This window comes from Adiantum capillus-veneris, chromosome 20, assembly GCF_014529385.1.
Source record: "Adiantum capillus-veneris isolate H3 chromosome 20, ASM1452938v2, whole genome shotgun sequence".
NCBI classification, from domain to species: Eukaryota; Viridiplantae; Streptophyta; class Polypodiopsida; order Polypodiales; family Pteridaceae; genus Adiantum; species Adiantum capillus-veneris.
This window is the reverse complement of record NC_140950.1, coordinates 97,464,363-97,491,422: the sequence shown is the minus strand read 5'-3', so window position 1 is coordinate 97,491,422 and position 27,060 is coordinate 97,464,363. Positions and strand designations below refer to the sequence as shown.

Below are 27,060 nucleotides of genomic sequence, written 5' to 3'. Positions count from 1 at the left end.
CAATAGCACATCGTATCCCATGAGACAAGTGGGTATCCGTGTATCTTGGTCTCGTCACAAAACCATCTTCCGTGAGCTGGAGAAGGTGGTCTCTGTAGAAAGCCATCTTCGTGCCCAATTCTTGTGTTGGTTGTATCCATGTCCACCTAGTGTCTAGTTGGGTCAGGTCTTGGCGGATGAGCTTGGTGATCTCCGACTGTGTAAGATTGAGAGATGGTGCATCCAATGAGTACTGGAATGGTGGCAGCCTGTCTATGCTGAACCCATGCGCCTGAAACCATGATGTCATCTCCCCATACCAGCATGTTGTATCTCCTTGTATGGATAACTGTCGAGAGGACGCAAGTGCTATGCGAGCATATCTGTCTCTGGGAAGTTCCCATGTGCGGTTTATGAAGGAGACTGATCTGGTGAGCGCCTCCACCACCAGTGGAGGGGCCGCTAGCTCTGCTCGGATAATGGCTCGTGGTATTGATGCCTTGGCTATAATGAGCCGCGAGATCATAGAGACCAGAGGTTTCTCCATGTTCCCCCATCCGTCTTTGCGACCCGGCCTCCCGTGGTGATCCAATGAAGGTCCCCATATCTCAGCCCCATAGAGCAATGCTGAAGCCACCAAGGTGTCAAAGAGCCAGAGCTTCGTTCGGGGCTCCTGAAACTGAACCTGCGAACACATCCTCTCCAATCTACCCAATGCTGCGTGGGCTCTAGTCAGTCTGGTCTCTGCTGCTCTTCTGAGTGACAATGTGGGTCCGCTAAAAACCACTCCAAGGTAAGTGTAAGCGTCTGTGTACTCCACAGTCTCCTGGCCGTATGAGAATGTAGGTGTTGATCTCCTGATCCACTATGGGGTGGTATTAAACACCATAACCTTGGTTTTACCAAGGTTGACAGACAAACCACTTTCGTGGGCAAACGTATGCAAAGCATCCAATTGACGTTGCATTCCCTCTGGGGATTCGGAGATCAACACAATATCGTCAGCATATAACAAAAGTGGAATCCATGTCCCTGCCAACTGTGCACCTTTATCCCCATCGCTGTCAATGTAGTCAGAAACCTCATCCACATACATACCGAAAAGAGTAGGAGAGAGCGGGCAGCCCTGCTTCACCCCAATAGTGGAGTGAACCGGTGTAGAAAGTCCCTCCGGGGTGCGTACATGCCGTACTAATGATCTATACAATGCCATGATCCCCCAAATGAGCTCTGTGGGTACTCCTATTTCCTGTAATCTACGCATCAATCTAGCTCTGGGTACTGTGTCAAAAGCTTTGAGGAAGTCGACAAAGCTACAATAGATCTGTCTCCCACGAGATCTGCCTTCCTCGATGATGGCCCTGAGTGTCAAGATATGGTCAAGAGTAGAGAAGCCTCTCCTGAACCCTAACAGCCCAGTTGCACGCATTCCTTCCTTCTCTGCCCATCTACTTAGCTGTTGCTCAAGAATGGACGCATACAACCGTGCCAGTGTGTGCCCAATCATAATAGTGCGATAATTCCCAGGCTCCATGGGGTCTCCTGACTTGAAGATAGGTACGATCGTAGATAGGCTCCAAGTGTCCGATAGGCCCTCACACATGGCACGGTTAAACATAACTGCTAGAAGCTCTGCAAGTAGGTCTTTGGCATGCATGAAATGCTCAACGACTAAACCATCATGATCATATGCTCTCCCAGTCCTCATCCTGTCAATAGCTTTCTTCACCATCTCAACGGTGAAAAAAGCACATGTGTGGGGGCATGGGTCGGGGGGGGGGGGGGGGGGGGGGGGGGGGGGGGGGGGGGGTTGGGGAGGGGCGACTGTCCAGGTACCGTGTACAAAGATTATGCATACTGACCCCAGGTCTCTGTAGAGGAAATAGCAAAGGGGGGGGGACTGCTCATGAAAGAGCCGCCACGCCTCACGCGAGTCCTGACTCAAGAATAGCTGAGAGAGAGAGAGAGAGAGAGAGAGAGAGAGAGAGAGAGAGAGAGAGAGAGGAAACAGGCTGGAGGGATTATGAGGGAGAGAGGGGAGGGGCGAGGGGGTTTGATTATTAAAAAATCCTAAGGTACTAACAAAATCGCTAATGCCTCGGGGGTTTTAGAGAGAGAGAGAGAAAAGAAGAAGAGAATTTTAATAACGTAGGAAACTATCCACAAAGAGAGAGAGAGAGAGAGAGAGAGAGAGAGAGAGGTCCTTGGTTATTTCACTGGAGGGAGGAGTGACAATAGGCGGTGGTGGTAGGAATAGGGGTGGCACACGGTGGTAGTAAGCTAGCACCACTAACCACCAATGGTCGGCTAGGGTGGTGGTGGTAATGGATGCTAAGGGCCGACAATGGGAGGTATGGTGATGGGGGAGGGGAAAAAAGCTCGCTCCGTAACCATCCCCCCTATACTTTGTGCCAACTCTCATTCACCGCATCACTACCAAGGGAGATTTGTTACCATATACATGTGGTAGTGATGTGTGTTAACACACTTAGGACCGTCGGGACATTTTCTCCCTCACTAGGAGAAATTTTCCCTTGTGCATTTTATATACGCCCATCACTCTGGGGCTATCTTATCTTTCCATTGCACACCAAGTAATTCATTCCAAGTTGTGTTTCCCTACAACCCTATCTCCAACATGATTCCACCACATCCTTTAACAAGAAGAGGGTGCTGTCCTATTCTAATTCTAAAGAAATTACATAATCATTAGTGTTCTCTTGTGCTTTAAATGGAAAGAGCACGCACTCCTCATGGTTCCATAGTGATAGAGCATCCAGAGTGGTCCTGATTACTGTTTGTGGTAGTGTTCTCTTGTGCGTCAATATGATGTTGGCAGTATGATAAAGACACTCATCCATACAATAGATGCAATTTCGCCACAGATAACACATTAAGGTAAACTTCAGAACTCATTTATTATTAGCAACCAATGATTATATAATCATTGTCACTTTGAATGAATCACTTTTGAGGTATACTGCTCCACATGGGTACATAAACAAGCCTTCAATCTACTCTACTACCAGCATCCCATTTCTGACCATACTACATGTAGCCACATGGAGGCGAAAGCTTTGCAAGATGCAAAACTTCTATTAATGTGAACTCTAGAACAAGCCTTTTACCAGCAGATATGCCACATTTCCATCAATTGTGTGTGCAAACAAGCTCTCTGACCATCCAGCAAGAACCTTTTAGCCATGAGGATGGAGAGCAATGCGCACATTACTCTAATTACGCCGCTGTGAAAGTAGTGATGAACCATTGCTGTACCTATGAGCACCATAGGTAATAGACTCATGTAGAACCTTTAACTTTTCACCTTCAAGCAGTCTTCTTCTGCAATTGGGCTCCAAGGTTCTACAATGGTATCTGCCGGAGGGCACTTGGGCATTCGAAGTTACTTCACTTGTCAAATCCCTGTATTCCATGGCATATGGAAGTGACAAAGTTATCCTGAAGGGCAATAGTTTCCATTATACTCTTCAGCTCCTCAGCAAATTGCCTTTTCTGGAGCTTCATCGCAACCACACTCTTCTCATGCATGTCCAGCTGCTGCAGCAGAATTGCTTTGGTCCTCTCAGTCTCAAGGTTTGCAAGCAAGACCTGCTTTTCCAATTCTTTGATATGTCCTTTGGACATCAAAAGCATTTGCGTCATGTTTTCAAGATTATCTGAGGCAAAATCGATGCCTGTTGTCAAATCCCTCGAATTGCTGCAAATATTATTAGGCAATACAGCCTTACTCTGTCTTCCTGATATAGTCACATCCTCACTTATACAATCACCCTTGTTTCCCTTTCGCTTGAGCCAACCATCATCTGATACACATATGCTGAGATCCTGTTGCAAATTCATCAGAAGCTACAAATTTTTGACCTTCCATTTTGTCTTAATTCAAGAAGAATGTACATCACACAACCGATCCTTACTTTCTGTACGCTCTGGGTGTCAACACCCAACCTAGGTACTTGGGCGGCCATTCTAGGCCGAGAATGGAGATGCTCCTCATCTGTCAGGACATGCACCACAACAGACAATCAAATCTCCAAAAATAGGTGTATAAAGAGGTCCCATCCTTCTTCCAAATCCTCCTTTTCCGACTTGTGCATGTGAAAGCTTAAGAGTCTACCATAGCAATGCATCTCAAACACGCAAGCATTCTGGCAACAACTCTAACAAAACCAATAACTTGTTCACAATAAAAAAACCATAATCAAAATCCAGATCTACTCTATTTTTCATTGGAAAGTATGTAACCAGGATAGTCTACCTAAGAAAAATCAGGATCTAAACCTACACTAGTGTTCAGAGAAGTGCTTGTCTTGAATGATCTCTCCAATGGCTCTCCAATTAACTATAAAGAGCAAAAGATAGCACTACCATAGTACCGTTAGACACATGCCCATGAGGCAGACAATTCTCCTCACAGTTCATGCCACAATCACGATCAAGTGGGGCCTCACAAGAAATATCAGGCTCCTGCACACCAAATCAAAGCACCCACTTCACATAAGCCAGTAAATAGAAAATGTGTATGAAGCTGTTGTTGAGCTGATGTTTCCCAGGCAGACATAAACATCAATTTCTCATTGAGAACCTGATTATCGTAGTGCAGTTTCGTTGGGGACTGAGAAGTAGCTTTTATACAATTTGCTCCTTCAGGACTTTCTCCTCCATCTTTTGTGATATTTGCTGTAAGGCACTGGAATTGCTCAGCATAAGACCGGCACTGTGTCTGCAGTTCCGCCTTCTCAGCTCTACATGCTGAAAGTTCTGCTTCCAGCTTGACAACAGTGTTGGTCAAGCTCTCTAGCTTCATATTTCTCTCATCACCAGATTTTGTAAATGCTGACCCAAGGTAATCCTTCTCCCTAATCAGAAAATCCTGCAATTCAAATAAAACAATGGGAGAGATCTGAGTGAAAATTTCTGTAACATTAAATGTTCATGATGGTTCAAGACCGTGCACGCAATGAACAAGCTTTATAGAAACCTTACACGAATAGTCACTGAAAATGATGATTTTGTCTCCTTCATAGCATCCCAGAACTCCTCCAATACGTACTTCGTGCTCTTTATCAGAGAAAACTCTTCTTTAAGCTTCACTAACTCACTTTGGAGCTCAGCTTGAAAAGTGCAGTGATCTTGAAGTTGAGCCTGACATTAGAACATTTTCATTTCATGAGCGATAGATTATTGACATCTTGCATATGTGAGTCACGCTGTTAGCGATTGAGTCAAGTGCCCCTGGTCAAATGGAATAGTATAGAAAATTTCTTGCTAGAATTTCATAAACATTTTCAAACGCTGTGATAACTAAAGGTATGAAGGTTAAGCTGGTTCTTCGAGAATGATCCCCATCAATACTTTGGGATTAGAACCAATCAAATCTGTTTTAGAGTGGTTATGTCTTCATTTATTGCAGTCTCACATAGGGGCCAGAAATTTGGAAGTTCCAAGTCAAATATACAAAAAGCAGCAGCTCTGTCTATGAAGGACCTGATGGTGAAGCTTCCTGCTAGACCATTGAAATTCTTGTGCTTTGATACTTGGAGCCTCATGATGTTAACGCAAAGCACTCAACTAAGCATTGAAAGATAGTCGGTTGATAAACTTAATCAGAACTTTCAACCAAGAAAGCAGGAAATTTCCAAAACCTTTGGTCTATAGTCTAGACTAAGACTACTTGAAGTTTGAGCATTAGAAGGCTTACCCTGAGTTCAGAATTTTCTTTCCAGGCCTCTTCCAACTGACATTTATACCGCTCCATTTTGACTTTTGAGCTCATCAATGCCCCAACCACCTGTCATGTATGGATAGTGTTATGCCAATGAAGAAAGCCCATCACTATCTTTCTTTTTTATAAGGAATCTTGGCAAATACAGAGATGCAGCTATAGGGTTAAAAGGTTACTGATGAAGACCCTCCCCCCTTGGTGCTACCAACTGAGGATGTCCATCTGCTAGGGGTTGAAAACAAGAAGTCGGGCTCTGTTGCTGCTTGCCCATCATTCATGGTGGCCCACAGATCTTCATTGGCAACATTCTCAAAAGTTGAAAGTCCTTCAAAATCAAGTTCTCTCCCTGAACGCTTGATATATTTTTCAGCACTTCTGTTAGCAAGCAGTTCAAAATTTAGAGGACTCAATTGCCTCTCTCTTCTGACCGTGATAAGGCCATTTGGGTGACCACTTTGCACCATCCTGTTTTCCAAATGCTTTCCATTCTCCTGTGCGTGGCAAATAGTTCAAATGTGAGAGCTCCATTCATGGAACAGATTAGGTTTGCAGCATGCTTCTGCATTTCACTATTTTAGCCCACCAACTGTCCACAACCAATGCAATTTGGCCGGGCCAATGCTAAGCTTTATGAGTTACCCATAAAGCTGGAGGAGGCTTGAAAAGGCTTATAGGGTAACCCCCGTAAGTCAAAAAGAAGAGGGCACCATGCAATAAGGCATGAGTTAAGTTCTCTGAGAAACTATAAAAGAGCATAGCTACATCAATTTCCCAAAGTTCTTACAGTATGTGTTTTGGGAAGTTCTCAGCATAAGCGTTTTCTTATTCAACTTCTCTATGTGTTTGAAATAAAAACCATGAAAGCATGGGGTCACAGATGGAGAACAGAACAATGTGATTTCTATGTCCATGAAAAAAGCGACAATTGACTGTTCTATTGCTACAATCCAAGGTTGGTACAGGTATTTGTTTGGAAGTAAGATGATGTACTCAGGTCCATCAAAGACATCCAATACCAGCACCAAGACCCACTTATCTCATAATATCTTTAAAGATTTCACCCAGGAATGGCACTGACAAGCATGAAGAGTGAATAGAGCTGTAGAGCTCAGTTAGACCGTCTGACCTATAGTGAGCAATGGTGATTTCATATCTGCCTTATCTCCATAAGAACTTGATGCACAGCAACGAAGCATAATTTCTTGTTCAGTTTCACACACTATAAAAACCTCCTCATGAGATGGAGGAACTCACTCGGATGCACAACTACGACTAACCTTGTTTAGCGCATCATCAAACGTTGATGAGATAACCAAAGAGCTAAGATTCTCAATCTTCAATTCTTGTTCCCTGATACGCTGTTCTCTCTCCATCTGGGCCTTCCTCTCTTCTTGCAACTCTAGCTCCAATTTCTCCTTTTCCAGCTCATACTGCAGTCAAAAAGCCTTCCATTTGAAAAGACAAAGGTGACAGAGAGCTCAACACTTAGCCAGCTTTGGAGGTATCAGTTGCTAACCTTAAGTAAATCATTTCGTAGACGAAGTATCTCTTGCTCTGAAACCTCTGATTGGAAACCCTGAGTAAGCAAAAAAAATTACTAATGTTTACAGAATCCGCCTAAAATAACATGAAAGAGTAACTCATGCTAATTCCTCCAATCAATGCTGACTCCTTCATAAATACGTGAAAAGAGAGACGTCTTTTTGGAAAATGAACAAGTGGATGGTTAACTACATGTCTATACAATTGAAAAGACTCGCAGCTACCTTCAGCTTCTTTCTTAAATCCTCAATCTCCCGCTGTTGCCTCTTCAGGAGGGCTGCATCTGTTATGATCTGTTATACCAGAATCCAACAAAAGTAAGGGAGTACTCAAAACACAAACTTTCAATGACAGTTGAAAACCTCATGACTGGTGTCCAAATAGATTCTTGTGTGCATGCGCGCACGAAGCGGGCACACATTCACATGTGTAGGAGGAGTTAATCGAAAGGGCCAAATTAAGCTCAGATTGCTGGACAAATATAAACCAGTGCTTGCATTTGTGACTGATTACAAGAAATTTGAAGCTTCAGACATGCCTATTGCTAATGTCATCCAGGCTCGAAGATTGTTGAATCTCTGGGATTCCATCTGCCTAAATCAAACAAAAATTTCTGCAATTCAAGTGAAAGGAGGATTTAGTGCATGTGCATCCTCAAAAAGAAAGAATAGAATGCACTTATTTGAGACGGATCATGGCTTAGTAGTTTCAATTTGGGAATTTGCTAGAAGATCCTATACTAGAGCCTATAATGATGAGTGAAGCATGGTTGTCTAAGACTATCCAAAATCTTGCATGCAAGGCTTGATCAAGGCCTTTCAAATAAACTCACAATTAAGCTTTGCAAATTGGATGCCCAATGACTCTGATGCATGTTATTACAAACCCATGGCAAGGATTTACAATTTTTGGAGTACTTCGGCAATGTACATGCCAAATGGATTCAACAAAATTGCTTTATCATGCGAGTAGAAGTCATTTAATATGGTGCTATGGATGATGATACTACATTGCACCAAGATGTTGGATCTAGAATGCATAGCATAGTACACTTGTGTGATTATCATGGCCAGTCTTCTGACATCGTAAATAGGGAAGCCACACTCTATTGGACTCTATCGCTTCGTAAGACAAGGCTGCCCTTTGGGAGCATGAAAATTATACAGCCAAAGCGCAGGCAATAACTATGTTTCTTTTCAATGCACAGCATTGCTTCAGTAGTGGTTGTCAAAGTGGAGATTGAAGCATAAGACTTGAATGTATTTGCTGCCGGCTTATAGTAAAGTAGTGCATTCCATTCCAACATTTGTTCCTACAGGTTGACTTTAGCCTGAAAAGGAAACTAATAGAATCTTTCCTTCTTTCTACTTGACCATTACATGTTCAGTTGCATTTCCTGCAATTGGCTAGACAAGAAGATTTATGCACTCAAGTATGTGTCACAAGCCAGTGACGTGGCTGCCCATACACACCCACCCTCTGGCAAGAAAAGGCGACGTGGCTGGCTGGCTGCAGTGATGACGTGGCTGCACAGTACGGTCAGGCCCGCAAATCGCGGTGCAGATTGCGGAGGTCCGTACTGCTGACATGGCAGCATTGTACGGCAGCTTCTCTGCTTTTGGCTACGCAGTCTCAAAGATGAGAGCGAGAGCTCTTGCTTTTGCTTTTTCTACGCAAAACAGCATGGGAGAGAGAGAGAAAGAGCTTCAATTTTAAAAGATGCTTTAAATTGCAAGCCTATTATTGGGGCAGCTTTTTATGGGAAGCTTTTGGGGCTTTTGATTTTCAGCTTTTGGAGCTATGCTTTCGGCACCCCTTGTACTCTTTAAATAAGCAGGCAAAGCCTCATAACTCAGAGCATCTCGACGCAGAGTCTGAGTGTGAGCGCCTGCCCGCACTCTTGTACTTTGAACTCGGATTAATACAAAAAGAAATACCGAAAGGGGCGCCAGTCTTTGGGGCCAATAACTCTAGGCATGGAACTCTGACGAGCCATTGTCGAATCAATTGCGAACTGCGAACTGTGAACTGTTTTGAAGTGGTTATTTGTGCTGTCGCGGTAGATTCTCGACTTGGAGTGTCCAAGTCTGTTACAGTGGTATCAGAGCACGGTCGATCTCTCTTCTATAGAAAATCCGATCGTTAATTTTTTTCAGCGGCACCTATGGCTTCAGGCAAAGATCAGTCGACTCCCTCTACATCCGGAGATGCGGGAAGGGATAACAATGAAGATTCAGGCAAGGAGTATGGCCCGCCTCGGCCTACCTCGGCGGAGCGTCGTGAGATGGAGCGTCAACGATTGATCGGCGACGCAACAAAGATGATGCTCAATTTTGCGAAGGATCCAAAATTTGCAAAATATATGAGCAAGACCTCTTTCAGGGAGGTGCACGTGTAGAGGCGGCGGATCACAGAACCAGCCAAGAAACCTCCTACTCCCAGGATATACACAAAGAAAGAATTAGAAGAGGTGGTTGATGCACGAATTGCTCAGCTTTTTGACGCGCACAACAAAGATAAAAAGCACGACAAAAGCCAGAAGAAAGGCACTAACTTCCCCGGCTATTTGGGTCGTTGGTCTACTTTTGAAAAGGCAAGAAAGCAGAAGAAGCGTGTTCGATTTGAAGCAGTACCCAGTTCTTCTTCTTCTTCTTCTGACGGTTCTTCTAGTTCATCTGACTCGAGCGAAGAAGACCGAAAAGGCAAAAAGCGAAGCAAAAAGCGACGCTTCGGAAAGGGCAAGAAAAAGGCAAAGAAGTCTAAATCTCGCCTCGTGAGTGACAGTTCTACAGAGGACTCGTCTACAGACAGTTCGGACTCTGATGACAACAACTTTTATGCAAAGAAGAAGAATTTTTACAAAGCCAACCAGTATGACTTTCTGGAAGACAAAAGCAAGAAAGTCCGAGAGTTTAAGAAAGGTGGACAATCAATTAAATTTGACACGTTTTCTGGATATAAAGATGCTTCGAAGGCTGTCTTTTGTACAGCAGTTTGACATCGCTTTCGTAGGAGAGCGTTACTAAGAGCACTCTAAGATTCGAGAGTTGCCTCTTAGTTTAAGGGGAATGCTCGAACTTGGTGGTCCACACTTCTATTGAACAAGACAATGCCAGTTAAATGGCTGAAATTTAAAAAGGCTTTTTATTTCTTCTTGGGTGACTCGAGAGTATGAACGATATATGAACTGCTTGGAACTATCTTCGGATGACCAAGAAGGATACAGTGGATGCTTATTGCGAGAGATTCTTGAGCTCTTTTCTACCCGCCTCTTCATTTAAGAAGATCTTGTTCAAGGAACAGATTGAGCGGTTTACCTTGGGTCTTCCTACAGAGATCCGAGATCACTACTTGGAACAAAAGTCAGCTTCTATTCAGGAGTTGATGAGTCATGCGAAATGGGGTTTCGCCATTCACTTAGGCAGTTTGACCTACCCCACCGATGAGATCGTGACACAAAGAGCCGAACAGACTTCGACAAATGAAAGTAAAAAGAGGAAGAGCAACCCAGAAAAGAAAGATGCATGAACCAAGCTTACTCCTCAGGAGAGAGCTCGCTTCATCAGGGAAGGGAAGTGCTTTAGATGCGGGGAAACTGGACATATCTCCGCGAAGTGCCCTAAAAAGGCACAGAAAGAACAGAATGACAAGGACGACGAAAGGCCTAAGAGTTCCAAAGCAGCTCAGAGACATGGCAGAAAAAGTAGATAAAAAGCAAAACTGGTACCACATTTCGTGGGGCCTGAACCGAATCAAATGAATGAAAGTACAAACTTTGCCACTTTTAGGGCAAAGTAAAAGATCAAGAAGCGCTTTTGAAGGAGCCAAGGCAAACTTCTTTTCACTTGGAATTGGCGGCTCGATTTGGAATTACGCCCGATAGGCTAAGGCCACAAGCGGAGGTAGTTCAAGTGGCACCCCGGACGGGATGTTGCCATTACACCGAGCATTGGCAAATTTCATTCGCAATGACAAGAGTGTTTAGGGCACGAGGAGTTTTACGTATTTGCCTTGGAAGGTTGTGACCTTCTACTAGAAATCCCTTGGTACCACAACAACAACGCCGTGGTTGACTACTGGGCTAAGAAAGCGACTTTGACAAATGAAGGGCTTAGAGATTGTACTTGATGAACTTCAGTTTCTTTACTCACTTTTCTTTTGGGAGAGAACTGAACGATGGATGAAGATCGAATATGTTTTGACCTGAACAAGAGAACGCCAAGATTTTCTCCACACTCATGCCAATTGCTTTCCTGAGGGCCTGCTAGACGAGTTACCATATGCTCGTCTTGAAGATCATACTATTGATCTGATACCTGGAAGCACACCACCGAACCAGCCACCTTACCGTGTGAGCCGAGCCCAAAACGAAGAGATTATGAACCAAGTGAAAGACCTCTTGGAAAAGGGTCTTGTCCAGCCTAGTACGTCACCGTAATGCTCTCCAATGCTGTTGGTTTTGAAGAAAGACGTATCTTGGAGAATGTGCATCGATTATAGAGCTCTCACAAAATCACCGTCAAGAACAGATTTCCGATTCCTAGGATCGATGATATACTCTACAAATTACAAGGATCCTCGTATTTTAGCATGATTGATTTGAAGAGTGGATATCATCATATCCGAATCGCGCCGAGAGACGTCTTCAAGACAACCGGATGACTTTTGGGTTATTTGAGTTTTCGGTGATGCCTTTTGGCTTAACCAATATTCCTGCGACATTTAACCAAATGATGGACATGATTTTTTGAGAGTACAGACTATTTGTTGGCACTTTCTTTGACGATATCATTGTTTTCTCCAAGAATGAGGCAGAACATAGAGATCGTCTGCTTCAGGTCTTTCAAGCATTACGAGATCACAAGTTAGTGATTGATGCGAAGAAAAGTGAATTTTTCCTACCAAAGATGCACTTTTTGGGACACTTTGTGTCAGCGGCAAGAGTGCAAATGGATCCGGCCAAGATAGAGACTATCCGTGATTGGCCCGATTTGAAGAATGTCCATGAAGTTAGAAGCTTCTTGGGATTGTGTTCGTACTACACGCGGCTCATTCGAAAGTTTGCAGAGGTTGCTTCCCCTTTGCATATCTTGACACAGAAAGGAGTCCCTTTCTCGTGGGGACCAACACAAGTGACTGCCTTTCAAGAATAAACAAAATTTGACTACAGAACCAGTTTTTGACAGACTTGCAGAAGTCGTTTGAAGTATATTGTGATACTTGTGGTCGTAGTCTGGATGCGGTCTTAATGCAAGAAGGCCAATGTCATTGCCTACGAGAGCTGATTGTTCTCAAGGCCAGAATTGACAGTACAAATTTGTGAGAAAGAGCTTTTGGCGGCTATCCATGCTCTTATTCAATGGCGACATTACCTACTCGGAGCCGATTTTATGGTTTACACAAATGATGGGAGTTTACGCTACTTCTTGTCACGGAAGCAGCTATCGGAAAAAGCAGATGCGGTGGACAAACATCTTGTCACGATTTACTTCCGGATTGTCCATGTGCAGGGACAGAAGAAATTGGTGGCAAATACTTTGTTCCGAAAGTCGTTGGTTCTGGCTATTTCCGCGATACATCATAGGAACTTCGAAGATATGGTCGCTCAGTACGCCACAGTACAGACTTTGCAGATGTATTCAGTTGAATACAAAAAGGGGAGAGAGTAGCGGATTATTCCATTCAGGATGGCTACTTGATGAAGAAAACCATGTTGTACGTTACACAGCCGTTGAGGGAAAAGGTTCTAACCGAATGCCAATGTCCGTCTTTTACAGGTCATTGCGGCATTGCTACCACCTTGAAAGGGGTAGAGGGATACTTCTTTCGGTCAAGACTCAAGAAGAATGTGGACGAGTTTGTGCGCAATTGCTTGGTATGCCCGAAGGTCAAGATTGACAGACATAAAGCACAGGGTTTGTTACAGTCTTTTACCCATACCCACCCGCCCTGGGAAAGTATTGCAATGGATTTCATCTCCTGAGAACACAGCGTGGACACGATTGTTTATTGCCCAGGTCATCAGATTACATGGCATGCCTGAGACAATTGTCTCTGACAGGGACCCCAAGTTCACGAGTTTGTTTCGGACGGCTATTTGGGAGAACATAAGCACGTGGTTGCAGTTCTTGTCATCGTTCCACCCATAGACTGATGGGAAATCAGAAATTGCTAATTCACTGGTACTGGAACTGTTGAAGTCTTCTTTGTTGGATCAGAAATGTCACGTGACACATCCCAACCCTATGTGTCCGTGGACAAGCTACACCACAACAGGTTCAGTCAAGTCTAGATTAGCAATGATCTAGCACTTTTGTGAGTCTATTCGTAGACCGTGCATGCCCAGTCACTTAGCATAGATGCATATCCTCCGGTTGCACACAGCATGATCATCGGAATTCCCATCAGAATCCATTAGCATCAGTTAGGGAAATTTTCCAATGCATTTAGCCTATTTTCCTACTTATTGGTATTTTCACTTATTATTTTTAAGTGACTTTCCAACAAAAGTAGGTAGGGCAATTTTGCTAAGTTAATATATAAGCAAACCCAAGTTAGCACTTTCTGGCAAAAGAGGAGCAAGAGTTTCCTGCTCAACAGGCAACTTCTCAGTAGTACCCCCCTCAGCATCAAGATCCATCGCCATCCATCTCCCATCTCTGGCGTTTCCCCCACAGCATTCAACCTCGCCGTCAATTTGCATTGCCTAGCGACTTCCCACAGGCCATTCAGCCCAGCGTTTTCATTGTCAAAACGTGTAACATTTAATGGCCTAATAACTTGTGTGTAGCGGAAATGAGCATGAACATAGTGGGCATTTCATTAGAATAGATTCCTAATGATAATTACAAGAGTGCTTGGGTCGAGAGAGCAACAAAAAGCATAACACCTAGTTAGATAGCATCCACAATACTTTCAAAAGAGAGAGAAATTAAGCTATTGACAACAGTTGAGGACCGGATTTGCATGGAGCCGGTCCCTCCTCCAACAGGCTTTGTATTATGGTTTCTCCCATCAAGAGAGACATTGTACAATACAATTCTTTGTGTTCCTTCAAGACTAGCTAGTGCAATGAAGATGGAAACTTCATGCACTAAGCAAAACACTTAACAAACACAACTTGAATTATCCCCGTTCTCAGACCCAAGACCTCACACACCTTCGAAGATGGTGAGAGCTAGCAGGGTATGAGAGTAGATTGAGAGGAAGAAGGAGTATCTTACGAGAAAGATGTACATCTCCTCACATAATCACTCATATTAGCATAGCTTAGCTTAGTAATTAGCTTGGTAGAGGAGATGAGCATGCATTGAAGCTTGGCTCTTGGTTGGATTTGCATCCACATGCCAAGAGAGTGTTGATGTAAGCTTCTATCTCACAAGCTTGGAGTAGGTGATGAGTTCTCCATTAAAGCTTGGGAAGAGATAGTCTTCTCTTTCTTCACACATGAGCTTGTGTGAGTGTGTGTGTGTGATAATGTCTTGCAAAAATCAGCCCCCTCTCTCTCTTGGGCGAGCCCTCTTGCTAAATGCTCTTGTTGAAGCCTCATTGGCCCTCCCCAAGTCAAGCCAATTACAATTAAGCAGCATAAGTGATAGCCTTCTAACATGTGTCCCCCTTTCCCCTATTGTGAGAGCTTTAGGTAATTAAATAATTAAACTAAACTCTCATTAGACCCCTTTGCCTCCTGGCCAATAGGAATCAGGCAAGCCATGGGGCTCCTGAATGCTCATTGGACCCCTTGGGAGACTGCCCAATAGTCTTCTAGGAGACTTAATTCTCATTGGTTTCTTTTATTAAATGTTTTTAAATTAATTAAACTAGATTTACTCTAGCTTAATTCTCATTGGTCCACTTCAAGGGTCATCCAATAGAAATTGGGCACACCTTGTGGGCATCTGGCCTAGGGAGCTAACATGTGTCCCTCATTCCCTTTGTGTAAAGGGAGCCTCTGTGTGTGTGTGTGTGTGTGGCTTTCTCTCTCATCCCCTACCTTTAGGGCTCGCCCCCTCCCATGTAGGGATGTGCAAAGACTTTTAAGGCACACACAAAGCATCCAATTTTCCCTAGGGTTGACCTTTGGACACAACCTTTGAATTTTGAAACCTTAGCATTTTGGAAGTCTTAATGGGCTGAACCTTGGGGTCTTTTTAGCCCATTGTTGCACATGGCTCTTTTGCAGATGGCCCCCCCTTTGGATCCCTATTTTCCCTCCTTTGGATCCCTACTGTGGCCGGTCTGCTAGCTTAACCAATATTCTAGCTTTTTCTCCCCTGGCACTTTCCCACATTAAATGATCAGTTTAATATGAGAAAATCATTTATGAGAATTAGATATTGATTATTATGACAAAACGCCCACTTTCAACCAGCGTTTTTCATGCAAAAACGCCAGCAAGACCTCAGCCTTTGTTCAACGTTTTCAGCCTTGTCAAAAGCGCCAGCTCAGCAATAGTAAAAACGCAGAATTCAGCAGTTGGATTCTCGCAGTTTCTAGCCTATGACACAGTAGCAGATCAGCCCCAAGTTGGTTGCAAATTTTCCCCCCGTTTTCAGCCAAGAAAACACAGCCAAAACAGTCATTTTCAGCCACCAAAACAGTCCCCGAATACAGCAATTAGAAGACCTCAGATTTCAGCCACCAAGTCGTAGTCGTCACCACCGTCGTCATCATCGGTATAGTCCCATTGCATCAGTCCATTGCATACGCATTGTACACCTTGTGCAATCAAAGTAGACCACTCTCGCCGATGAGAGTGGGGCCTTCGGAGGAGGGTTTTACAACCTCTCGAGTATCGTATCTCTTCTCTCTCCTTCTCTCAGACTCATTCACTTGCACGCACAATATCCACTCACTTTGTTCGTGATCATAGCACTCTCCATAAGACGGAAAGCTCTCTCTTTCCCTAAGAACTAAAAGGAACCTTGAGCAATAAAGATCACTAATCTTCAGAAAATACAACATTCATTCCGCTACACCTAACATTGGTATCAGAGCTTTGGAAGTGTTTTGCATTACTCAAGGAAAGAACCACAAGAATTTTGTTTTGCTTGTTGCGATCGCACGAACCCAAGTTTACTTGGGCGTGGCGATTCCTAATCGTGTTTTGTTGAAGAGTGACACGAATCCCAAGAAAGAAGGGCTTGTCCAGCCTCCCCTTGTGTCTCTTTTCACTCATTGAGAGCGGACCGTGCACTTAGCGGCCGGCCAATCGACGTGAGGTGGGAAAAAGCAACCTTGGTGTGAGCGCAAGGCCGCCAAGGGGTGCGCCCGCAAAAAAGGGTAGAACTCGGGTGAAGAGAAGATCCTTCTCAACGCGGTTTGCAAGCGAAAGAAAACCTCAAGAACCTCAAGAACCTCAAGACCCCAAGAACCCAAGAACCCAAGACCCGCAAGAAACCAAGTTCCTCGTGAACTTAAGAACCCAAGACCCGCAAGAAACCAAGTTCCTCGTGAACTTAAGAACCCAAGACCCCCAAGAACCCAAGTTCCTCGTGAACTTAAGAACCCACTAGAACCTATAAGAACCAACGACTTCAGAATGATCATCACTCGAAGCGGAATGGATACTTCGCTTGGAGGTGATGAGCATGAGAGGCAAAGAAGAATTTCCCCACCAGGAGGTTTTTCCGACCCTTCCCCATCTACGACAACTATTGCACTAACTCCAATGGAGGAATTGAAGTTGTTGTTTATGGAACAGAATTTACAACGCAAAGCAAGAAATGCCGCAAGAATGGCAGCCATAGCGCATGAGTACGAGCAAGCACGCTTAGACAGCCAAAGAACGACAAGCCAAATTTGATCATGAATTCAAAGAAATGGAACGCAGACACGCAGAAGCCGAAGCAGAAAGACAAGCAGCGAACAAAGCAAGACAAGAAGAATTTGATCGCGAGATCAAAGCAAGAAGGGAAGAGCGCTTGCGACTCTTTTCTCCAGCTCAAGCACGGATGCAACAGAATCGGGAAAAGGAGACTCTCTCAGTCTCTTCTTCTCCAAAGCATGACACACAGGATTTGCATGATTGTGTGAAGCATGATGATGATTTGATTGACCATGATAAGCATGATGATTTGAATGATATTGCTAAGCATGATGAATGCCAATGACAAGCATGATGATTTGATAACCAAGATGTGATTTCTCACAAGTATGATGAGTTACATGAAGATGAGGTGATTGTTCACAAGGATGATGTGTTAGTGGATGCTTTTTCTAGCAAAGCTAACCTCGTTGTAGATTCGATCAATCACGAAGGATCGATCTTGGCTCTCGAGCCTAGGTCAACAGAACCCCCTCAAAAAGAACCCACTCAAGAAGAACCCCGTCAGGAAGAACAGATCTTGGCTCTCATGCCTAGGTCTCAAGAACCATCACAGGAAGTATTATGTGTTCGCATGATTGATACGTACGCATGGTTCGAGTGTTTCATTCGTGAAGGTTTCCTGTATTTTAGTCAGCATCGTTATGTGATCCCTTTTACTAGGCATGACATATTGTATGTTGAGCACGTTTCTCTCATGGATGAGCACGAATATATGCAGTTTTTTCATGCAAATCTGAAAGATATGCATTCAAGGAAGTCACATTTCATGTCCCTTCCTTGGCACGACACAGTTACAGAAAGAGCACATGATTGTATGAGCACCAAGCATGGGCATTTCCATTGGGATTTGCCACAGTTGATTGATTTTGCTCAAACAAAAAAGATTAGATCGCATTGTTTGCATGTGTTTGATGAACGGGTTGTCACTCCGTCTCTATGTTCATCTACATTGCATACACAGTCTTTAAGGAAGCCAAGATTTTTTTCCTTCACTTTACATGGACTAGGTATGTTCATGGTTTTGTGTTGGAAGTTGTGTCAGGAATTTTCAGCCATGGAGATTCTTGAAGACGAAAGAAGCAGGACTCTAGACGAAGTTGAAGCATCGAAGGAGCCACAGAAGACTTCGAGTCGCTTTCGGCGCAGCCCAAAGAAGCAAGCATTGCAGACCTTTATGAAGTTCAAGTACCGCACAACCCACACATCAGAGTGGGCCGGCGAAGAGTCCCTTCCAGGATTTCGGATGCTGTTGGCAATCTCCCTCTATGCCATACAGTTCGGTACCAATACCTCGCTTTGAAAAGGAGGGGATGTCAAGTGACACATCCCAGCCCTATGTGTCCGTGGACAAGCTACACCACAGCAGGGTTCAGTCAAGTCTAGAGTAGCAGTGATCTGGCACTTTTGTGAGTCTATTCGTAGACCGTGCGGCGTGCATGCCCAGTCACTTAGCATAGATGCATATCCTCCGGTTGCACACAGCATGATCATCGGAATTCCCATCAGAATCCATTAGCATCAATTAGGGGAATTTTCCAATGCATTTAGCCTATTTTCCTACTTATTGGTATTTTCACTTATTATTTTTAAGTGACTTTCCAACAAAAGTAGGTAGGGCAATTTTGCTAAGTTAATATATAAGCAAACCCAAGTTAGCAATTTCTGGCAGAAGAGGCAGCAGGAGTTTCCCGCTCAACAGGCAACTTCTCAGCAGTATCCCCCTCAGCATCAAGAGCTATCGCCATCCATCTCCCATCTATGGCGTTTCCCCCACAGAATTCAACCTCGCCGTCAATTTGCATTGCCTGGCGACTTCCCACAGGCCATTCAGCCCAGTGTTTTCATTGTCAAAACGCCCCACTTTCAGCCAGCGTTTTTCATGCAAAAACGCCAGCAAGACCTCAACCTTTGTTCAGCGTTTTCAGCCTTGTCAAAAACGCCAGCTCAGCAATAGTAAAAACGCAGAATTCAGCAATTGGATTCCCGCAGTTTCCAGCCTATGACACAGTAGCGGATCAGCCCCAAGTTGGTTGCAGATGTTCCCCCCATTTTCAGCCAAGAAAACGCAGCCAAAACAGTCATTTTCAGCCACCGAAACAGTCCCCGAATTCAGCGATTAGAAGACCTCAGATTTCAGCCACCAAGTCGTCGTTGTCACCACCGTCGTCGTCATCGGTATAGTCCCATTGCATCAATCCATTGCATACGCATTGTACACCTTGTGCAATCAAAGTAGACCACTCTCGCCGACAAGAGTGGGGCCTTCGGAGGAGGGTTTTACAACCTCTCGGGTGTCGTATCTCTTCTCTCTCCTTCTATCAGACTCATTCACTTGCACACACAATATCCACTCACTTTGTTCGTGATCATAGCACTCTCCATAAGACGGAAAGCTCTCTCTTTCCCTAAGAACTAAAAGGAACCTTGAGCAATAAAGATCACTAATCTTCAGAAAATACAACATTCATTCTACTGCACTTTACAAGAAAACTACTTGGGAAAGGTTTTACCCTTGGTGGAATATGCCTACAGAAACACAATTAACTCTTTGATGGGGAAGGTGCCATTTGAGATTCTTGAATTTGCTACAAAGGTTCCACCCTTCCTTAGCGCGAAAGATAAGATTTTTCTTTGAAGCCGACCAGTTCACGAGGGACTTAATCCGGAAGGCTTTGCAGAAATTTTAGGAAAGACAGAAAAAGACAGCAGATCGCCATTGTCGTGATTTGAAATTGAAGGAGAAGGATAAGGATGGGGTGCTCTTACATTATGGGAAGACACGCTCTAGAAAGAAAAAAAGGGAAAAGAGCGGCTTCTTTAGAAGCTTAGCATGAGATAGTGTGGACCTTTTCAGATTTTCCGAAAAGATAAATGTCATCTCCTTTGGACTGAAGCTGCGAGAATACTTGGAGAATTCACAAATATTTTTTTTCATGTGAGTCTCTTGAAGCCTTTTGAAGGCAATGTGCCTGATGATGAATAACCTGAAATGGACGAAAACGAGCAGATACTCGTTCCGATGTATGAGTCTTGTGATCTCTGTCCGCGTGAGAGACAAGGAGGGTTCATCCAAGGAGTATTGAAGCGGAGGTAATCTATCCATGTTGAGACCATGTTGACATTTGTCCATACCAACATGCTGTATCGCCTTGTAGAGCTAGTTGTCTAGATGACTCCAAGGCAAGCCGAGCGTATCTGTCCCTGGGGAGATCCCATAGACCGTGCATAAAGGAAACTCATCTCGTCAATGACTCCACCACGAGGGGGGGCGGCTAGCTCGGCTCGAATAATCTCATGTGGTATTGAGGCCTTAGCCGGAATCATGCGAGCGATCATAGAGACCAGAGGCCTCTCCATACATCTCCATCCATCTGTGTTGCCAAATCTCCCATGGTGGTCTACTGAGGGTCCCCATAGCTGAACTCCATAGAGCATAGCTAGAGTCACTATGGGATCCTAAATTGGTAGGTATGAACTAAGCAGCTAGCTGGGATAGCTAAATCACAAGTCACAAGAGATCCAGCATCTGTCACTGGCGGATCTCATCAATCTCCTCCATGATCAGCAGTCTGATCGGGCGTCGTGTATGTCGGGCCAAAGTGATCCGAATCCGCTGATGTAACCTCCATCGATGCTGTGTAGTCCTCCGCAATCGTGGGCATTTGGATCTCCCCAGCTTAGTCGCTCGATCTATCAGTGTGCCTTTGGTGTGAGGCGACAAGATCTGTTGTGGTAGTAGCTCCTCCGGGTGTCCAGTGTCTGCTCTAAAGAAGTAGGTGATGTGTCTTTGAGACTGGCTAGCCTCTCCTCTCATCAAGCTCTCTCTGTGTCTGCACAGCTCGAGCAAAAACAAACCCAGGTATCTCTGATCCTCATACCTCATGACTTTGGAGAGTGGTCCAAAGCCCTCTCTGAACAAGCAGTGGAAGCGGCCTCGTATCTCGTCGAAGACGGGGCAGTGGCATGTGTAGTGTAACTCTGTCTCAAGCTCCATGTCACACAAGGGACATGTCCTGGCCTCTGCTGTATCTCCAAGTCTCTATCCGCAGCTGGTGTGAAGATGTGCGTATCTGGCCAATAGCACGCCATATCCCATGAGACAAGTGGGTGTCCATGTATCTGGGACTTATCACAAAACCGTCCGCCGTAAGCTGGAGAAGATGCTCTTTGTAGAAAGCCATCTTCGTGCCCAGTTCATGTGCTGGCTGTATCCATGTCCTCCGGTGTCTAGCTGAGTCAGGTCCTGGCGGATGAGCTTGGTGGTCTCGGACTATGTAAGAGTCAAAGAGGGTGCATCCAGTGAGTACTAGAAGGGGGACAATCTGTCTATACTGAACCCATGTGCCTGGAACTATGATGTCATCTCCCTATACCAACATGTTGTGTCTCCTTGCATGGCCAACTATCGAGAGGACTCAAGTGCAAGGTGGGCGTATCTGTCTCTGGGAAGTTCTCACATACAGTGTATAAAGGAGACAGATCTGGTGAGCGCCTCAACTACTAGTGGGGGGGCAGCTAGCTCTGCTCGGATAATGGCACGTGGTATTGAAGCCTTGGCTCTAATGAGCCGCGAGATCATAGAGACCAGAGGCTTCTCCATGTCCCCCATCCATGAGTGCGACATGTCCTCCCGTGATGATCCAATGAAGGCCCCCATATCTCAGCTCCACAGAGCAATGCAGAAGCCACGAGAGTGTCAAAGAGCAAGAGCTTCGTCCAAGGCTCCTAAAACTGAACCTGTGAACACATCCACTCCAATCTCCCCAATGCCGAATGGGCTCTGGTCAATCTAGTCTTTGCTGCTCTCCTCAAAGAAAATATTGGTCAACTAAAAACCACTCCAAGGTAAGTGTAAGCATCTGTATACTCCACTGTCTCCCGGCCATATGTGAATGCGGGCGCTGACCTCCTGATCCATTGTGGGGTGGTATTAAATACCATGACCTTGGTTTTACCAAGGTTGACAAACAAGCCACTTTCATGGGCAAACCTATGCAAAGCATCCAAGTGACGTTGCATCCCCTCCGGAGACTCAGAGATCAATACAATATCAATATCATCAGTATATAATAATAGCGGAATCCGTGTCCCCGCCCTCTATCACCATCTCTCTCAATGTACTCAGAAACCTCATCCAGATTCCACGTACATACCAAATAGAGTAGGAGAGAGCGGGTAACCCTGCTTCACTCCAATAGTGGAGTGAACCAGTGTAGATAGACCCTCTGAAGTGCGTACATGCCCTACTACTGATCTAAGCACTTCCATGATCCCCCCAATGAGCTCTGTGGGTACTCCCATCTCCTGTATTCTATGCATCAATCTAGCTCCGGGTACTGTGTCAAATGCTTTGCGGAAGTCCACAAAGCTACAATAGAACCTTTTGTGAAGTGTTACTCCTTTTGTGAAGCTCCTCTTCACTGGCGGTGAAGCCCTTCTTCACAATTGGAAGCTTGAGCTCTGGTGATGAAGGCCTTTTGAAGCTATTTGAATGCTTAATGTGAAAGCTTTCTTCAAATGCTTGTTGGATGGCCTCCTTTGAAGTCCCTTGTTGAAACCTTTTGAGTAGCCTTGAAGTTTTTTTTTATTTCTTGGTTTTGCTGCAACTTCAATGGTATGAACAGGTTCTTAAAGGGGTTGGGATGCTCTTGGAGATCCCCGTGGGAAGGCTGCCCTAGTAGGCTTGGAGCTTAAGGCCTTGGGCTTATAAGCTCTGCTCGCGGGAATTGGAGCTCGGGAAGGCCCAGCGGGTGGTAACGGTAGCGTGGGAAGGCCGGTTATGCAAAGGTGGGCAGCCGTGCAATCTTCGGCCAGTTGGGTCAGGTTTCCGGGCAGCAGGGTCAAGGCGGGCAGGCGACAGAGGCGTCGGGCAAGCGGGCAGCTCTTCAGGCAGCGGGTACCAAAGAGGGAAAAAAAGTTTTCTTATGTGCGCGTGCTCAGCCACTTGCGGACCCGACCAAGAGATTAAGGCTATAATTCGCCGAATGGTTGAAATCCATCCACGAGCCCACAATGGGTGCTTGACCCCACGACCCTTGAAGGGTCAAAGCTCTATACTCGGTGAGCTAGCCAAGAGATCTTATGGCTTTGTTTGGGAGTAATCCAAAGAAAAATTGTCTTATGCTTACTTTCTGCAGAGAGCATTCATGCACACACCACTCCACACACAGAGAGAAGAAGAAGAAGAAGATGTAAAATTTATTGCCAAGAAGAATGCTGTAAAACTAGCAAGAACAATAATAACAAAGAACCATAACAATACCTCGTTAACTTGTGCACAAGTAGTGACTCTCTTAGCTCGGCTAGCAAATAGCAAAGTGCCTCGTGTCTCATCAATGTGAATCTGCAGTAACCGTATCTTTGGGCTTCAGCAAAAGGAACATCGTCACAAATTAAGAGAGCAAGCAATCATTCTGTTATGGAAATCTTGCCTCGTCTGGCGCTATGGTACATATAATTGCGGTCTTTGCATTACCCCCAAGAGCTGGCTGTAGAATGCGAGTCAACTTACTATCTCGATACGGTACATGTCCACTGCAAAATTGGTCACTTCATCCACATTTGCAGGTAGAATGTTTTTGATGCACTTAAAAAGTTCAAGAATCAAATCAAGATGGTCAGAAGGTACCCTTGTTTTGCAGCACCATCACTTAGTTTCTTTATCACGTTCCCAAGGGTCATCAAACTCTTGTTGATATGGGTACCCTCTCTTAATCGGACACCTCCAGCTCCTGTCTTTGCAACCCGTTCTGATCCCGCCAAATCAACGAGGTTCTGTACCCAGAAACAAAATCGATGTTTTAAAGAAATAAATTCAATGCAGCTCATCAGACACGTCAGAAAACCAGCCCGAACATGCAAAATATTGATTAAACAACAACCAGACTTGCATTGCAAACAGCATGTAAAAGGGCCTAAGAAAACTGTGCATGAGAATGCTGTGAATGGTAGTAGTTACCAGAACTGATACGCGAACTGCATCTGAGGAGCAAGTGCCAGCCAGCACAGCATTCTTGTCTTTACTCTCTATAACCTGTAAATGAGCATTATCATTGATTTGCAGGAGTGCTGGGGGAGCAGAGCATTTTTCCACAAAGACGTTAACTCGGTCAACACATCATATTCTTTCATCAGTAACCAGACTTGTGTTGATGGTCTGACCATTTGCCGGTTTCTGGCAATGCAAGATGATTCCTTTTGCCGTTGGCAATATTTGCTGCCAGGACGTAGCAAAGTTGTTCAATTTCTTACAAGAAAAAAGGCACTTACCATTCGGAAAATTGTATGAGATCTGCTACTATATACATTCATGTTTGTTTGCCCAACATGGCGGTGAGCTGAAAGCATGGTCAGAGCACAATTAAGAAAAACCAACAGCCTCATTGTCCTCTGATTCTAAGGGAAGTGCCAAAATTTTACCCTCTCCAAACTCGAGTAGTTCAAAGACCTGACGTGGGCTGCTCACTATCTCCTCCCTCAGCCCTGCAACAAAGATGCCTTTCTGGAAACAGGCAGGAAAAAACTAACAGGCTTAACTGCAATGGAGGATCCTAACTCCTAATCCAAATTGCATGGCCATAGAGGTGCACAAATACTTGCCTCGAGATTTTCATGAACTTGCAATTTTCTGTTTTCTGGTGCAATAAGATCATTGATGTCCTCGTTGTAGATTTCCATGTAAGAAACTCGTATTAAAAACTCTCTATCTGTCATCTGATGACAAAGGCCATCAAAATGATTAGAGCACATGTGGAGGAGGCCTATGGGAAGCCACCACATAAATTCTTAAACCTCCAAGTTATAAATCATGAGCTAGATGATGAACTAAACTAATAATACTGTTGTACTGCAATATTTGCCTGTTGAATGTGGCTGAAAACTTCATGAACTGCCAAACCAATTAAGCCAAGGTCCATTTTTGAGCCTCGCATGGTATAAGTTTTACCACTGCTTGTTTGTCCATAAGCAAACACAGTACCTGGTCAACCACAAGCAGGCAACTCAAAAACCCAGAATTGGGGACCACATCTGCTCACATTGTACGTATCAATAGGCAATAATCCCAATAAAAGATATGAATCTGAAAAGCCTAAAATATGCAATACCATTGAATCCATGCAATGCCGATGAAATCACTCCTCTAGTGTGCCACTCATAAATAGCTTGAGTTCCAACTTCGGGACCAAACACATAATCTGCAAACTTGCAAGCAATTAGTTGCAATCAAGAAAAATTGCCCTATACAACATCATGGTTTCTATCCGCTGATTTCAAAGAACGTACTTTTTTTCAGTTCATAATAATCAGAGCTACTCAAGTTTCATAAAGGACAGACATAATTCACCTCATACATATTTGGACACGTTTGACAAAAGACAAATGTGGCTGTTAGAAAATAAAATAATGTAGAAAAACTGATGCTCTACCCAAAACATGGATTGTGACTTTCAAACACAACATTGGGATGACCTCGTTCGCTTGACTGGTTAAATTCCTAGAGTTAGGAAAGCGAAGCATCCTTACAGGTGCGACATGCAGGTAGCTGAGCTTTTGTTGACAAAGATAAGACAAAGTTTTAAGAATCAGCTTTTTCTGGCCAGCACACATTACATACTTGGCATTGAGAAGCTCTAATGTAAGATAGGCCACATTATATGAGCTGCTGTCTTCACATGGTAAACAACGATATCCTGCTATTGTCTTCCCCTGTTGTAGATTGTTTTGACATCGCAAATTTTGATAATAATGCAAACCCTTCCCTGAGAGCTTCCTTATAACCCGCAAACTTCAGCTTCAGGCTAGCCATAGGCTTCAAAATCTCTAGTCTAAAGGCTATCAGCATACAGACTAGAAGTTGAGAGTCAGTTGTAATGAATGGTACAATTGATGAGCAACTCAATTTCAATTATCGAATCAATTCATGAATCAATTCACAATTTCAAAGAGAAAGGCTAGAACGCTCACCAAATGTAAAAGCTTGGCCAGAAACAGGAGTGCCCAGTGGGCTGCATAATGAGATAGTGTTGTCAACGATTTTCCAGTAATTTGCTTTTGTGGTAGCATCAGAGCTGGAAAATGGTCGCACTCGCACTGCCACACCAATCTTCTCCATGGCTTCAAGAGGGTTTTCTACTTGTACAGCTCTGACGAGTAAATGTCCTGAATGCGTCGAATTGCCGTTTAGGCGAGCAGACCTGAAATCTAGGTTCTTGATTGGGTTGCTACTTTCTGCTTTCTAATGGAGAGCTGTGCAGAAACGCCATAGCTCTGTTTGAAGACTGTGGATCTCGAGAGCTTGCGCATCTTCCTGCTCCCTAGTCTCGCCGCTGCTGATGAGTTTGGAGGGAGTACACTGAATTCAAAATTTTGTCGACAAAAAACGGTCTCGATCCTAGCGAGTGGTTAAACGAGGTCAAGTAACAATCTTGTGAGCTCATTCAATGAAGCACCACATCATGGGTGGACACTCGAGAGATGGGTAAGGGTCCAAGGGAGTTCGTAGCTATTTTGGCAACCACTCAGAGTTGCTATAGCCTATAGTGTGGGCCGCTTCCCAAGATGGGCATCACCCACCCAACTTCCAAGCCTCTCTCCCCGTGGTTGATTGACTCCTCGAGCAAAATTTTTGCTAATGGTCGTTTGTTGTGTGTAACTTGCTTCCTTTGATGGTCGAAAGTATGAAAGGAAGTGCCCCACATAGTGAATACCAGGTCACACATGGTCAGTCTCGCCAGTCATGTGTGACAGGCCCCAAGCGCTCAAATGGCCAGGAGGCCCCTTAGATGTGAGTTGAGGTGGATTGTTTACACACAAGCTATTTTGGCAACCGAGTGGCTTCTGAGAATTGCTATAGCCTGTAGTATGGGCCGCTTCCCAAGTTGCATCACTCACCCAAGCCTCTTACCCCCTGGTTGATTGAACTATGAGCAAAATTTCTTCTGATGATTGTTTGTCGTTGTGAGTAACT

The 27,060-nt window shown here is 44.5% G+C and overlaps 1 protein-coding gene across 1 annotated transcript; it reads right to left on the bottom strand.

Moving 5' to 3' along the window:
• Positions 1-2,850: 2,850 nt before the first annotated feature.
• Positions 2,851-26,505, bottom strand: LOC147432958 (kinesin-like protein KIN-7L). The gene is made up of 20 exons (XM_086492704.1): positions 26,058-26,505; positions 25,199-25,288; positions 24,953-25,071; positions 24,693-24,806; positions 24,513-24,594; positions 24,363-24,430; positions 24,052-24,126; positions 23,722-23,867; positions 23,525-23,627; positions 23,356-23,436; positions 7,489-7,557; positions 7,239-7,298; positions 7,000-7,152; positions 5,899-6,213; positions 5,699-5,788; positions 4,984-5,142; positions 4,583-4,870; positions 4,374-4,464; positions 3,915-3,994; positions 2,851-3,825 (listed from the first exon to the last, which is right to left on the bottom strand). The coding sequence occupies exons 1-20, from the start codon at positions 26,203-26,205 to the stop codon at positions 3,388-3,390; spliced, it is 2,769 nt and encodes a 922-aa protein (XP_086348830.1). The 5' UTR covers positions 26,206-26,505; the 3' UTR covers positions 2,851-3,387.
• Positions 26,506-27,060: the final 555 nt, after the last annotated feature.

Coding starts and splice junctions, on each gene's coding strand:
- LOC147432958 (XM_086492704.1), bottom strand. CDS start 26,205: ATGGAGAAGATTGGTGTGGCAGTGCGAGTGCGACCATTTTCCAGCTCT. Junction 24,127..24,362: donor CTCATACAATTTTCCGAATG/GTAAGTGCCTTT, acceptor GCTCATTTACAG/GTTATAGAGAGTAAAGACAA. Junction 4,871..4,983: donor CATTTTCAGTGACTATTCGT/GTAAGGTTTCTA, acceptor TTTGAATTGCAG/GATTTTCTGATTAGGGAGAA.